Here is a 14,065-nt window from a genome sequence, read left to right as displayed (position 1 = left end):
TCGATGCCAGGGTGACTTTTTCAGCCTGCAACAGGCCATACAAATGCCTTCCGACCGAGCGGGGGAATTTTCCTCTAGCGGGCCTCGTATCCATAGACGTGAACTTCCCCTCGTTTTCGCTTGCAACCCAGTCTCCAAGAGATTGCTTAACGGGCTTTTTCGCTAAAAGAGACACAGCTGAGCCGAAATTTAGTCCCCAATCGATGCCAGGGTGACTATTTCCGCCTGCAACAGGCCGTACAAGTACCTTCCGACCGAGCGGGGGAATTTTCCTCTAGCGAGCCTCGTATCCATAGACGTGAACTTTCCCGGGTTTTTGCTTGCAACCCAGCGTCGAAGGGATTGCTTAACTCACTTTTTCGGTAAAAGGGACACAGGCGAGCCGAAATTTAGCCCCCAATCGATGCCAGGGTGACTTTTGCAGCCTGCAACAGGCCATACAAATGCCTTCCGACCGAGCGGGGGAAGCTTCCACCAGCGGGCCTCGTTTCTTCAGACGTCTGCTTCCCCGGGTTTTTGCTTGCAATCCAGTCTCCAAGAGATTGCTTAACCCGCTTTTTCGCTAAAAGGGACACAGCTGAGCCGAAATTTAGCCCCCAATCGATGCCAGGGTGACTTTTTCAGCCTGCAACAGGCCATAGAAATGCCTTTCGACCGAGCGGGGCAAGCAGCGTTATAAGCTGAGGGGCCGGATTAACGGCACATAGACTGTTTAAACTTTATCTGACAGTTAGTGCCAAAAACCGTTTATAATGCAACAAAAAAGGTAGGTAATTAAAACAGTCACTGATATATCAGAACGTTCAAGATGAACTGAAGAGTACAGTCAGGTAAAGTTGTGAATTGGAAATCTTGAAAGTTTTACATAAATCAATTGGTATAAAAAACACCGTTCTATTCATTTGGAAGCAGTTCTGTTGATGTGCAAATACCCGTTTCCCGCTGTGTAATAACTGTCCGATTCAATTCTCAAATAAATAATGAGTCTATGCCCAGGATATTCAAAGGATCCTAACAAAGGTTTGCTGGGGCGAATGAATTTTACATCGGACAACGCTGCAGGATTTGGCGAATTTGACGTTTTACCAGTGGAAATGAAAAACTACATTTTGGATTTCTTAAATACTTCACAGATACTACAACTAAGGAGCACTTGTAAATCTTTTAGACAATTTTTAGAAGACCGAATATGTTTAAGGGTTCGCAAAGGAGATTCATTATCAGAAGCTGCAGGGATCGACAAAGAAAAACGAAGAAAGTTTAAATATGGTTTTAGCAAGTTGGACCTAGAGGGCGTTTGTAACGAGGGAGCTTGTCAAGCCTATGACATGGATTTAAGAGCATTTGAAAATCTTGTCACTGTTCGTATCATAATTAACGGTCAATCTTGCTGGGATCCTATATTTCTGCGAAAAGGCGTACTATCACAAACCCATCGTCTCTATTTGCCGCGGTCAGTGGCGAAACTTGTACTTCTTCGAAACAGATGCAAGAAGTCGATAACTGTTCAAAATCCCACGGTCATTTATTTGGGTGAATTCCTGTACTCAAAGACAGCCTATTATTATCTGCATCGTTGGAATTCTTCGGTAGACTCCATATGCGTAGAGATAAATCGTGGTTATACAGAATTAAATCACTCTTGTCTTTCTCTCGTCGGACCTGGCACAACACAAAAAATTGAATTATCCTTACGTGATCATAGTGAAATTTTGGTCAGCGTTACGTTAGATTGGTCAATCGCAAAAGGAGAAAATTCACCTTGGCCAATGAACAATTTTTCGTTTGACCAGTATATGAATGCTTTAGCTCTTTTCTTTAAGGACAATGGTTTCTTCCAAAAACGTATATTGCGTTTACGACTTATGCTTGAGATGTACTCAGATGAGACTGCTGCATTCAGGAACATCGACTTTTTATTTCAAAGTTTGTGTTCAAATACGATTGTCCTCGCCATTTGCTTCATGGGTTTTGATCTGGCGATGCTTTTCGGGGCGGATCCTTGTGCGACGGAGTTGAGAGAATTATGCTTAATAGTGACACACCCTATTGTGTACCAACAACACAAGCGTTGAGTAGCACACTGAAGAGTGTCCGCGGACTGACCAATCGAAATGTCAAACATATCACTCTGAAACTTATTGGGTTTTCATTAGAAAGAATAACGTACAATTTGCAGATAGCCCTCGAAACATTGCTTCCGTGTTGTCCATGTTTAACATCCATTCACGTGGAAACTACAATAAATGGTAACGGTCCGGAAGAATTCAGAGCCTTTGAATTGATAGATTGGCCCAAATTACAATTACCAACGGCATTTTCTTTGAAATTACTATGCGTCGAGAATTGGTTTTATGCTAAAGGTGGCCAGTTTTTAAGCCGTAGTTTCGGAAATTTTGTTCAACAACTCTCTCCGGAACGTGTCATATTGATCAGGCATTGCCCAGTAGTCGAACGCTTTATTTTACCTTGTGATCCCTTCCCGAATTTGCGTTTTGATGTAATAAACACTATGGAATCATTTAGACATACAAGTGACGTTGAAGACTTGCTATCAGTGGCTCGTATTGTTGATAAAATCGAGCAAGTTGATAAGAACCAAAAAATCGGAATGAGCTACAGAAGACCAAATGTATTTGAGTTTGATTTTTTCAGGAAAGAGAAACGAAATATTAGTGACCCTATTGATTTTTCTTATTATTCCATATCAAGTACAAAACAGTTCTGCATACCATTAGATAATAGTCCCAACGGAACATCCGTGCGATTTTAATGATAATAAACGAGTATCATCATATAAATAATCTCCAAGACCTCCTAAGTTTGCAAATCCGTTAACGCTTCGTTCCAGCGTTCTGCCTGGCCGATTTTTTTGAATTACGCGGCTATCGACAGGCAGCTGTCTTTAGATGAACCCCCTATAGTCAAATTTTGAAAATATGGCTTAAATTTTTTTACATTACGTGATAAAATTGCAGTAATATATAATTTATTATATGCATTAGTTTTTGAATTTAATGTTCTATCATTTGTATGCTATTGTGATACAATAAATTTTTAGTTTTCATTGAAAGATAATTAATGTGTTATTTATCATGTGTTTTAAAATAGGCACTAGTTCGAGGCTAGTCTTACTATTTTGTACGTGAAGGACAGAAATACGCGGGTCCTCGATGTCTATCAATACATCTTTATGCCTTGTGAGAGAAATTTCGTCTCTAAGAACTTGGGTCAATATTTATTCATACATAAATTGCAGTGGTAGATTTGGAACACTGAAGGGGAAGGGAAGAAATGGATGAAACAAAATTGATATTATAATAAAAATACAAAAAATTAATCTGTAAGTTTTCCTTTGGCATACCGTGTGTCCAAAATCGGTTGGTCGGTGGATCCATGACTAAGACGCCGCCATTGTGAAGCGGAATCGTAATAGATTGTTTACCTTTTCCGGAACGACTTTCCTTATTTTCGAATACCATTTTTCTTTCTTCTCCAAGAGAAACAGCGATGATTGGTGCATCGGAGCTAAGCTGAGTCTCGTCGTCGCTGTGCTGACCGATACCGTGTGTACCATTCTTGTATCTATTAAGAATTCAAAAATTAAACTGTTCTGCAATTTTTTTCTCAATTTTACGTTTGATATCGGAAATAGGCCTAATCCAAGGTATCCCGGGTATGACAGTTCCTGAGAAACGGTACTCTAAACCAGAGTCACTGAAAGAAACTTGATCTCTCGATATATTTACCGCACGTCCGCATATTTTTACTCGCGTCATTTCCGGTTTGTTAGCCATTCCGCGGCTGCGAGCGTACCCATCTTTCAAAAATCCGAGGAGCATCTCATTGCAGAAACGTTTCCTATTTTTAAGTTTTAAGATTAAGTAAAGCTTGGCGACAAAAGGAATTTCAAAATGAGTAGTCCCATTTTGCGGCCTGTAGATACGGAACGTGTTACCTACTTAACTTTAGTCAAATTCTAGAGAGAGCCTGTTTAGACTTGAAAATTAGATTTCCAAATAACATTTCCTTATAGCTTGAAATGTTACATTTTGCTCCCTCCTAAGTAGGCAACTTCTTTCTTACCCGAGAGAAGATGAAATTGAAAATTTAAATTTTTTTTATTTCAAATATTAGAAAAACTCAATAACGAATCAGTCATATTGTAGCACTGAACGTAGGCAGTACATAATTGATACCTCGCAGACACTGTAAGTGAAAATAAATTTCGGTGTAAAATTTTAGTAATGCCTCTTGTAGGTATTGGTGTTGGTTTTAATGTATTCCGTAAATATAAAGTGTTCGACGGATTCGACTGTTTTAAAAGCCGGAATAACGACACATACACTGTATACACTTTATTCGACAGTTAGTGCCAAAAACCGTTTATATTCCAACAAGAAAGGAAATTAAAAAGTCACTGATATATCAGACGATTCATGATGAACTGAAGAGTACAGTCAGATAAAGTTGTGAATTGGAAATCTTTAAAGTCTAACACAAATCAATTGGTATACAAAACAATTCTCTAATAAATGATGAGTCTATACCCGGGATATTCAAAGGATCCTAACAAAGGTTTGCTGGGGCGAATGAATTTTACATCGGAGAACGCTGCAGGATTTGGCCAATTTGACATTTTACCAGTGGAGATGAAAAACTACATTTTGGATTTCTTAAATACTTCACAGATACTACAACTAAGGAGCACTTGTAAATCTTTTAGACAATTTTTAGAAGACCGAATATATTTAAGGGTTCGCAAGGGAGATTCATTATCAGAAGCTGCAGAGATCGACAAAGAAAAACGAAGAAAGTTTAAATATGGATTTTGTAAGTTGGACCTAGAGGGAGTTCGTCAAGCCGATGACACAGATTTAAGAGCATTTGAAAATCTTGTCACTGTTCGTATCATAATTAACGGTCAATCTTGCTGGGAACCTCTATTTCTGCGAAAAGGCCTACTATCACGAACCCATCGTCTCTATTTGCCGCGGTCAGTGGCGAAACTTGTACTTCTTCGAAACACATGCAAGAAGCCGATAACTGTTAAAAGTCCCACGGTCATTTCTTTGGGTGAACTTCTGTACTCAGAGACAGCCTATTATTATTTGCATCATTTGAATTCTTCGGTAGACTCCATATGTGTAGAGATAAATCGTGGTTGTACTGAATTAAATCACTCTTGTCTTTTTCTCGTCAGACCTGCCACGACACAAAAAATTGAATTATCCTCCCGTAATCATAGTGAAATTTTGGTCAGCGTTACGTTAAATTGGTTAATCGCAAAAAAGGATAATGCACCATGGGCAGACGACAATTTTTCGTTTGACCAGTATATGAATGCTTTAGCTCTTTTCTTTAAGGACAATGGTTTCTTCCAAAAACGTATATTGCGTTTACGACTTATGCTTCAGATGAACTCAGATGAAACTGCTGCATTCAGGAACATCGACTTTTTATTTCAAAGTTTGTGTTCTAATACGATTGTCCTCGCAATTTGCTCCATGGGTTTTGATCTGGCGATGCTTTTCGGGGCGGATCCCTGTGCGACAGAGTTGAGAGAATTATGCTTCATAGTGACACACCCCTATAGTGTACCAACAACACAAGCGTTGAGTAGCACACTGAAGAGTGTCCGCGGACTGACCAATCGAAATGTCAAACATATCACTCTGAAACTTATTGGGTTTTCATTAGAAAGAATAACGTACTATTTGCAGATAGCCCTCGAAACATTGCTTCCGTGTTGTCCATGTTTAACATCCATTCACGTGGAAACTACAATAAATGGTAACGGTCCGGAAGAATTCAGAGCCTTTGAATTGATAGATTGGCCCAAATTACAATTACCAACGGCATTTTCTTTGAAATTACTATGCGTCGAGAATTGGTTTCATGCTAAAGGTGGCCAATTTTTAAGCCGTAGTTTCGGAAATTTTGTTCAACAACTCTCTCCGGAACGTGTCATATTGATCAGGCATTGCCCAGTAGTCGAACGCTTTATTTTACCTTGTGATCCCTTCCCGAATTTGCGTTTTGATGTAATAAACACTATGGAATCATTTAGAAATACAAGTGACGTCGAAGACGTGCTTTCAGTGGCACGTATTGTTGATAAAATCGAGCAAGTCGATATGATCCACAAAGTCGGAGTGAGCTACGGTACACCGGATGTATTTGAATTTGATTTTTTCAGAAAAGAGGAACGAAATATTAGGGACCCAATTGATTTTTCTTATTATTCCACATCAAGTACAAAACGGTTCTGCATACCACTTGATGGCAGTCCCAATGGAACATCTTTGCGATTTTAATGATATAAAACGACCCTCATCATATATATAATCTCCAAGACCTCCTAAATTTACAAATCTGGTAACGTTTCGTTCCAGGGTTCTGCCAGGCCGATTTTCTTGAATGAGCTTGTTAACCTGGTTCTAATTCTTGCATTTTCAGAAACTGCATATTCTGCTGATCACGCAGTTATTTTTTAATATTTATCCAGGCCGTTTTTCCCTCCAAAAACGACTTTTGAAGTTCAAAATTTTAAAATGCCGCGTTTGCCCGCGCTTTAGCGGCAGTTCAATATGGCGCCGGAAGTACCTTCTGGCTTCTTGCTACACATTCGACCGAGCGGCGTCAGTGGGACCTCTGCACGCGTCCGAATTTTTAGGATAATCAAAACAACCAACTGGCTGTTATTATTTTCCCCTTTTGACAAACATTTCTCTAGTTTTTGGCATATTTTCTGACTGTTATTCGTTCAACTAAAATATCTAACCCTGCTTTACGAATATAAAAATTACTGCGTGATCAGGAGACAATGTAGTTTCTGGAGATGCAAGAATTAGAAACAAGGTAACAAGGTCATTATGCGGCTATCGACAGGCAGTTGTCTCTAGATGAGCCCGCTGTATTCAAATTTTGAGAAAATGACTCAGGTTTTTTTACATTACGTGGTAAAGTTGCGGTAATATCTATTATATGCATTACTTTTTGAATTCAATGTTTTATCATTTGTATGCTATTGTGATACAAAAAATTTTTAGTTTTCATTGAAAGATAATTTAAGTGTTTTTTTTCATGTGCTTTAGAATAGACATTTTTCAAGGCTAGTTTTTTGGATAATTCCGCAATTTAAAGTTTACCTTTAAGAATCCCCTATTGTTCATACATCACCAAAACTTTCAGGGATTTCAGGCCTCAACCCGTAGGACATAGTACCTACCGCGGTCTCTGGTGTGAATCAATACGTCTGTATGCCGTGTGAGGAAATTTCGTCTATAAAATGTTTGAATAAAGTGAAGGATAAAACAAGAATTTCCTCTTGCATGTTTCCAAGATTCACATCGTGGAAACCGCTTTTGAGAGTTTAGACACAGAATGAATACAGTGTACACAGAACTTGGGTCAATATTTATTTATTTATAACTTGCAGAGGTACATGTGGAACACTGAAGGGATGGAATAGATGAAACAAAATTGAAATTATAATAAAAAAACAAAAAATTAATCGGTAAGTTTCATTTTTCTAAACGTTAAACTGATCCTTGGTCGTGTAATAAATTTATCCTTTGGTATACCGTGTGTCCAAAATCGGTTGGTAGGTGGATGCATCACTAAGACGCTGCCATTTTGAAGCGGAATCGTCTTGGATGGTTTATCTCTTCTGGCATGATTTTGCTTACTTTCAAAAACCATTTTTCTTTCCTCACCAAAAGAAACAGCAATAATAGGTGCGTCGGAGAAAAGTTGAGTCTCGTCGTCGCTGTGTTGACCGATACTGTGTGTACCATCCTTGTATCTATTGACCAGACAAAAATTAAACTGGTCTCCAATTTTTTCCTCAATTTTACGTTTAATATCGGAAATCGGCTTAATCCAAGGTTTCCCGGGTATGGCAGTTCCTGAGAAACGATACTCTAAACCAGAGTCGCTGAAAGCGACTTGATCTCTTGGTATATTTATCGCACGTCCACATATTATTACTCGCGTCATTTCCTTGGGATAGTATTCAATATTCGTTTGTAATTGTTGGAAATATTGTTCAGCTTCCTCATGACAAAAAAATTTGGCGTAGTATGTAACATTAAAATGTTCTTCGTTACGTAAAAACCTTTCGACCTCCATTATATTTCGTGGAAAAATTTCATTTAATGATGATTTACTTAAACGAGGGAATAAGTAATTGACATATTTTCTCGTAGTTATCGAGTATATATATGAAAGCGAGTAGAGTTAGATCGGGTCAGCCCGCCGGAGTAGGTTACGCTTCCACTTGATCGCTAGCGTCCCTAGCAGTGGTTAAATTTTAAAATTTACAGCACGGGAGGAAGCAGTTGGGAGCGGTCGTCGATTATTTTTTATTCTACGTAAAGTCCAATGGTTGAGGCATAATCCAGAAGCAAATCTTATTTTTTTGTTTGTTCTTTTTTTGTTTTTTTTGGTTTTTTTTCAGAAAGATTGGTAAATTTAATAAAAACAAATAAATTATTTTGGTTTGCATCCGCTGTTTTACAACGAGAGTTTACGATCAATTTCAATTGTTAGAATAGTGCGGTCCACTGGTAAGACTTTTTTTTTAATGTTGTTATATTTCGATTATCGAGGGTTTGTCCGTGAAAGTTGATATTATACATCGTCTCTTACGCATGACTCTTTCGAGAAGAAATTCTTCCTTCTGACGATACTCTGGCGGCAGCCGACACCAAATAGGAGGATAGCCAATATCAAACATTCTCAGCACCAAGTGTGCAGGTATGAATAAAAATTCATCAGGTGTCAAATCTGTAACGCGAAGCAGATGTTTTAAATTTGGATCCGAGCGATTGCGATCGGTGATTCGGTTAGGATTTTGGGAACTTCTTCCGACATCTGGACAGATCCCTGAATATTTCCAGGGAGTGAAGAATTTTTTGATGTAATTCTTAAGGGTAAATTCCTTTGGACGATCTACCGTATTCAACCATTGCAAGGATTCTTTATAAAACTCTTCTTTTCGTTGATAAGCGGGAGGCAAACGATACCAAATGGAATGACTGCTGACGTCGAATATTCTCAAAACTAGATCGGGTGGAATAGAAAGAAATTCACCTGCCGTAAGATCCGTTGTTTTCAACTTCCATTCTCGTATCATTCTTACATGCGAAACGTTTTAAAACTTCCGATCGAACCAATCGAGTGATAAAACTAAGGTGAAAAGGCGAAGTAGACGAGGAACACTCGAAATCTTGTAGGTGAGTAAGATTACTAGCGGGTGGCAACTGTGACCGATATTTGCTTAAACGTTAAACTTGACTGATCGAAAGATGAAACTAAGAATAAAGGGGAAAGTAGAAGCGGAGAACTCGTAATTCTACTACACAGATTTACAATCTTTCCAGACGATCCCAAAAGTTAAACTTCCGACCAGGATTCATTTCCGATGCAGTCAAAGATTTTCATCGGCGATTGCAATGTGAGATATACTGACATTCGTTCATTGCAGTTGCTGTTTGGGAAAAAATCATGCTCCGCTATCGTATTCTGTAATATTGATCATTCATTTGCAGTTAGATGTAATTTTCCATCTGAAACGGATTGTTCCAGATTCTCTGGATTGAAGATTATACAATAGAACGGGAAAATAGGCCTATTTTGATCCGGTGCGGGCATACCGTCAATGTGATTCTCACCTAGACCGGGAACATCTAGGTCATTTCGTAGCAGTCTAGTTTTTTTTGGTCGAAGAAGGTGATTGGCGTCTTGGTCGCAAATGTGCTGCTTTCTTTTGATTAGAACGGGGAGAACGTGAACGAGAGCGGCTTCTACGCCTTTCCCGCCCCGTTTTTGAACCACCGCTACGCTTCGTAGCACTCGGAGAAGGTGATCGGCGTCTCGGTTTCTGATCAGAACGAGGAGACCTCGAACGGGAGCGGCTTCTACGCCGTTTCCGTCCAGATTTTGAACCATCGCTGCGTTTCATCGTACTTGTAGTTTTCTCCGATGCTATATTATGCACCGCTAGTGCAATCTTAGTCAACGAAGAATCGAACACTATATACTTGTACGTTCGTAAGCCTAGTGAATAATTATGGAAATGTCAGGGACCGTCGGTGCAGTCTTAGTTAATGGAAAATTACACACTATATACTCGTTAGCTGACACGGCTGGTGATGAATTATGATAACACGACTACTTTCTTTTATTGAGTATGTTGAACCGATGTCATCACGGTTACAACCGCTCTCGTCGATTTTACTCCCGACGTAGTCATAAAGTAGTACTAGAGATTCGCGTAAACAGATCTCTTTGTCAAATAGAAACTTGACACGGTTGTATAGAAAAAGATCAGCTGCGTAAGTCGGATACACATCACTCGTAGTTTTTAGGAAAGTCGATCTCGGATATTTCTCGTCACCAAGGACGTTCCAAGAAGACTTCGGAGTGGAGCAAACAAATGTTGCTTTGACGTAATTAACCGTCACTGTTGGTAACCACTCTTTTAAACTCAATATAAGTTCATGACGGTCACGCCCGAAAACCGAACGATTAATGTAATTAATCGCGAGTAATTCTGGTTCTGAACAGAATAAAATAATATTCTCCATTGACAAATGAGCGTGCAAAGCTGAAGCTCGTTCAGATCTTTCGGGGCATTCGAAAAATTCAAATTTCCTGTGCGTTGGATCATATGAAATACTTCCGGTAGCTTCCAGCGCTTCTGTAATTGCAAGACCAGAGTCGATCTCAAATTCTCGTGGTTCTATGCAAAAATTCTCGACGATGTAATCGTAAATAGCCATAAAAAAAGATTCGTGATCTTTGACAAAAACATTCATGTGTATCGGAATTCCCTTCGACCTTACAAATATACTTGATTCTCTAAGAGGCATGGTCGATATTTTACAGCTACCTTAAGTAGCATCGATTTATGCACACAAATGGAATCTTCTAAACCGCAGACAGACGAGACGGATCTTCCCTCGTATCCTTCGGCCGCAAATTCTTCCTGGCGTAAAGGCGCACGTCAAAAACGTTTCGTCGAGGGTGGTGTAATTCCACACAAAGATCCAGCGATAACGGATGATGACGACGACGACGAAGAAGAAGAGATCACAGAAGACGATAACCAAGATACGGAAGAGACTGAGCTTGAGGATGAGAACGAGGATGAGCCCAAAGATAAGAACGAGGATGAAAACAAAGATGAAAACGAGGATGAAGACGAGGATGAGAACAAGGATGAGGACAAGGATGAGAACAAGGTTGACGAGAAACCTAACATGCCCCCAACAATGCAAATCAACGAGCATTTTAGATTAGAGCCATTGTTTGCAAATGGCTCGCATGAAGATAACCGTGAAAATAAAAACCATTCAATCGGAAAATTCTTAAAGAAACGCTATGCCAGAGTGAATCGAAAAAGACGTGGATGCCCTTACGATTGCTTTCGCACTTTATCCCTGAAAAAGCGACGTTTGCCCGAGCGATTTTCGGGAGAAAATTCAAGTTCTACGAATACTTTTAGAAAAGATCATGTCGTTCGGCCGGTCTCTTTCGTATGCTCTAATTCAATTGTTGATAATTCACGAGATGAAAGTAACGTACGAATGACCCTTTCAAAAGTCGAACACCAAGGAAAACCACTCGGTGACGGTGACGCGTCATTACCAAGATCGACCGTAAGTTATTCTCCGATGAATAATGACAGTACCTTTATAGGTTTGATTATAAGATACATCTTGAAGTATGGCAAATTCCCGTTTTACATTTCGACGCACGTATTAATAAGTGCAATTGTTTCGTATCTCATGAACAACGGCTTCGACGTATTTTACAGGAGAGTAGGACTTGGATTAAATCCGATGAACAATATCGTTTTGCCAACCTCTTCGATACTTTCAGGTGCATTTGACAGCATTGGTAATGCCACCACTTCTATACGTGTGAATAGGGCATGGGAAAGTATTGCCCAAATTTGGCGAACGATCGTATCATCAAACCGTACGAACGATACTTTTCCGATGGAACGAGACGCCATTCTTCACTTAGAACCTTTCGCTTGGTCACGTAATTAGTGATACGTATCTATGACGTGTGTTCTGGGTGTTCAACTGAATATAGTGAAGAACGTTTGGCAAGACACAAAGTAATGTTTGCGTCCGTGCGGGAAATTCCCCGAGAGTGGAGGAATATTCCAAATCAAAAGTCCAACTTGGTTACAGATGAGGTCAGCATAGTTCCGGAGATTGGTTTGAACTCAACACGATTGCTTTCGTCCAATTTAGAAGCGAGTAATGCGGAGGTCCATAAATCTACAATCGTAGAGTCTACACCATTACCAGGGGATCGGTCAAAACGTAGTGTGGAGAATGGTCAAGCAATTGAAAAAGCCGATCGGAATAATAGCCCACATTTAACATCAGTCGAGGCAAGTGTCATAAATGTATTCGATGTAATTGAAGAAAGAATCGACCAAACAATACTTCGGCAACAAGGTTCAAAGTCCATCCAGACTAGAATACTACAACTTTGCAAGAATTTCGTTCACACGACAAGAAACGTGGTAATCGCTTTTCTTTTCATAAGCGGCATTACTTTATTTGGAGCACAGGCAAATGGATTACTCTTTTGAGTGAATATCGGTAATACACTTACTTGTTGAACCTGTAACCCTGCAAGAGAAAATATAGAATTCTTTTCTTTTGCGTATGTAGTTTGAAGTGATGAAGTGTTGTATTTAGTGGCGGTAAAAAATGAAAGAGATAAAGATTCGTGGAATATTTGAACGTTTACTTTATTGATAAAAATTAATGAACGAGAAAAAATTTCAATTCGACTTACCCTTTTTATATTATATTTTCCAACTCGTGAGATTCTGAAGTGTTTATCACCGCTTCAATGTCTATGAAGTTCGATCTTGATCCTAAATCTGACTGTCTGTCAGTGGACTGCATGGCTCTCGTCCCTTCGTTGATATACACTTTACTTGGATCACTCAATTTTGCAAGTTGGATACGAGGTCGTTCGCCAGTGTAGGCGATTAAAGGTCCGTGCGTTTTTGCCGACATATTTGTCATGTTAGTAGAATTGAAGAAGATGACTGATTCTATTAAGAGTATGGTAGTCGTTCGGTGTTCGTCAAAAGTTTGAGGCTCGAAACAGTGCTTTTTCAATAAATAACAGTACATAAACTTCAAATAATTACTCGTAAACAACAACAGGTTATATTGGAAATAACTTAGCTCCGAGCAAAATATCAAACTGATTTCTTTGTCATCGTTTAGGGTGTCGAGTATTCGGTTCAAAACGTCACACTCGAAAATTTTGAGCTTTTTAGTGTTGCGGCTCATATAAATTTCGAAAATATTTTCCTCGATTTTCCGAACGCCCAATCTTTTCCTGCTCTCATATTCCACTTTCTCGAGTAAATAATCGTAGCCTTGTTTACAGTGCACACGGATCCAAACGTACTCTGGATGTGAATATAAAATATTATGCTTTATTTGAGGCTCTAGTGGATCTAAATTTATGCCATGAAATTCTTCGAATTTTTCATTTTTCTCTTTCGGTCGGAAATGTTTAACATTCAATGATTGTTGCGTTTTCAATGGCGATCGATCTATCTCAGGTCCTAAACATCTGGGCGTGTAACCGAAACATTCCGATTCACAAGACAATAATTGTCTTATTAACGCCTTCGTATTCGAAGTGTGGACAATGTGAAGAGCTGTAGCAAGTGGAATGCAAGATACTTGCAGGATGTAGTGCGCGATGCCTCTAGCTGTATCTAAAATGCTAGCATCATTTTCACAAACTTCTACGATACTTGATGCTAGGCAGTTTATATCCGAAACCAAATTTTGCGTCATACTTGATGGCAGTAAATGCTCCGTAGGAAAGCCGTATTTGAAGTGATTCGATCTCAACGAAACGATTGTCACTGCTCGCGTTTAAAAATTCAGGGTATCTTTTATGTAAGTCCAAACTAATCAAGTACTTCCAGAGTGAAATGGCGGAAACACCCTCGTCACTGTAGATCGATTGTCTAAAGCTTACAACAAAGTCCGGTAAAATGATG

The 14,065-nt window shown here is 39.3% G+C and overlaps 1 protein-coding gene across 1 annotated transcript; it reads right to left on the bottom strand.

The window, feature by feature from the left end:
• Positions 1–12,833: 12,833 nt before the first annotated feature.
• LOC140225076 (uncharacterized) lies at positions 12,834–13,856 on the bottom strand. The gene has a single exon (XM_072302570.1). The coding sequence runs from the start codon at positions 13,854–13,856 to the stop codon at positions 12,834–12,836; it is 1,023 nt and encodes a 340-aa protein (XP_072158671.1).
• Positions 13,857–14,065: the final 209 nt, after the last annotated feature.

The sequence above is a fragment of the Bemisia tabaci genome, chromosome 7, assembly GCF_918797505.1.
Source record: "Bemisia tabaci chromosome 7, PGI_BMITA_v3".
In the NCBI taxonomy this organism is placed as follows: domain Eukaryota; kingdom Metazoa; phylum Arthropoda; class Insecta; order Hemiptera; family Aleyrodidae; genus Bemisia; species Bemisia tabaci.
Note: the sequence above shows the minus strand (reverse complement) of the source record. Positions and strands in the feature narration are given on the sequence as shown.

Bases quoted from the DNA above. Each gene is read 5' to 3' on its own strand.
- LOC140225076 (XM_072302570.1), bottom strand. From the start codon at position 13,856: ATGACGCAAAATTTGGTTTCGGATATAAACTGCCTAGCATCAAGTATC.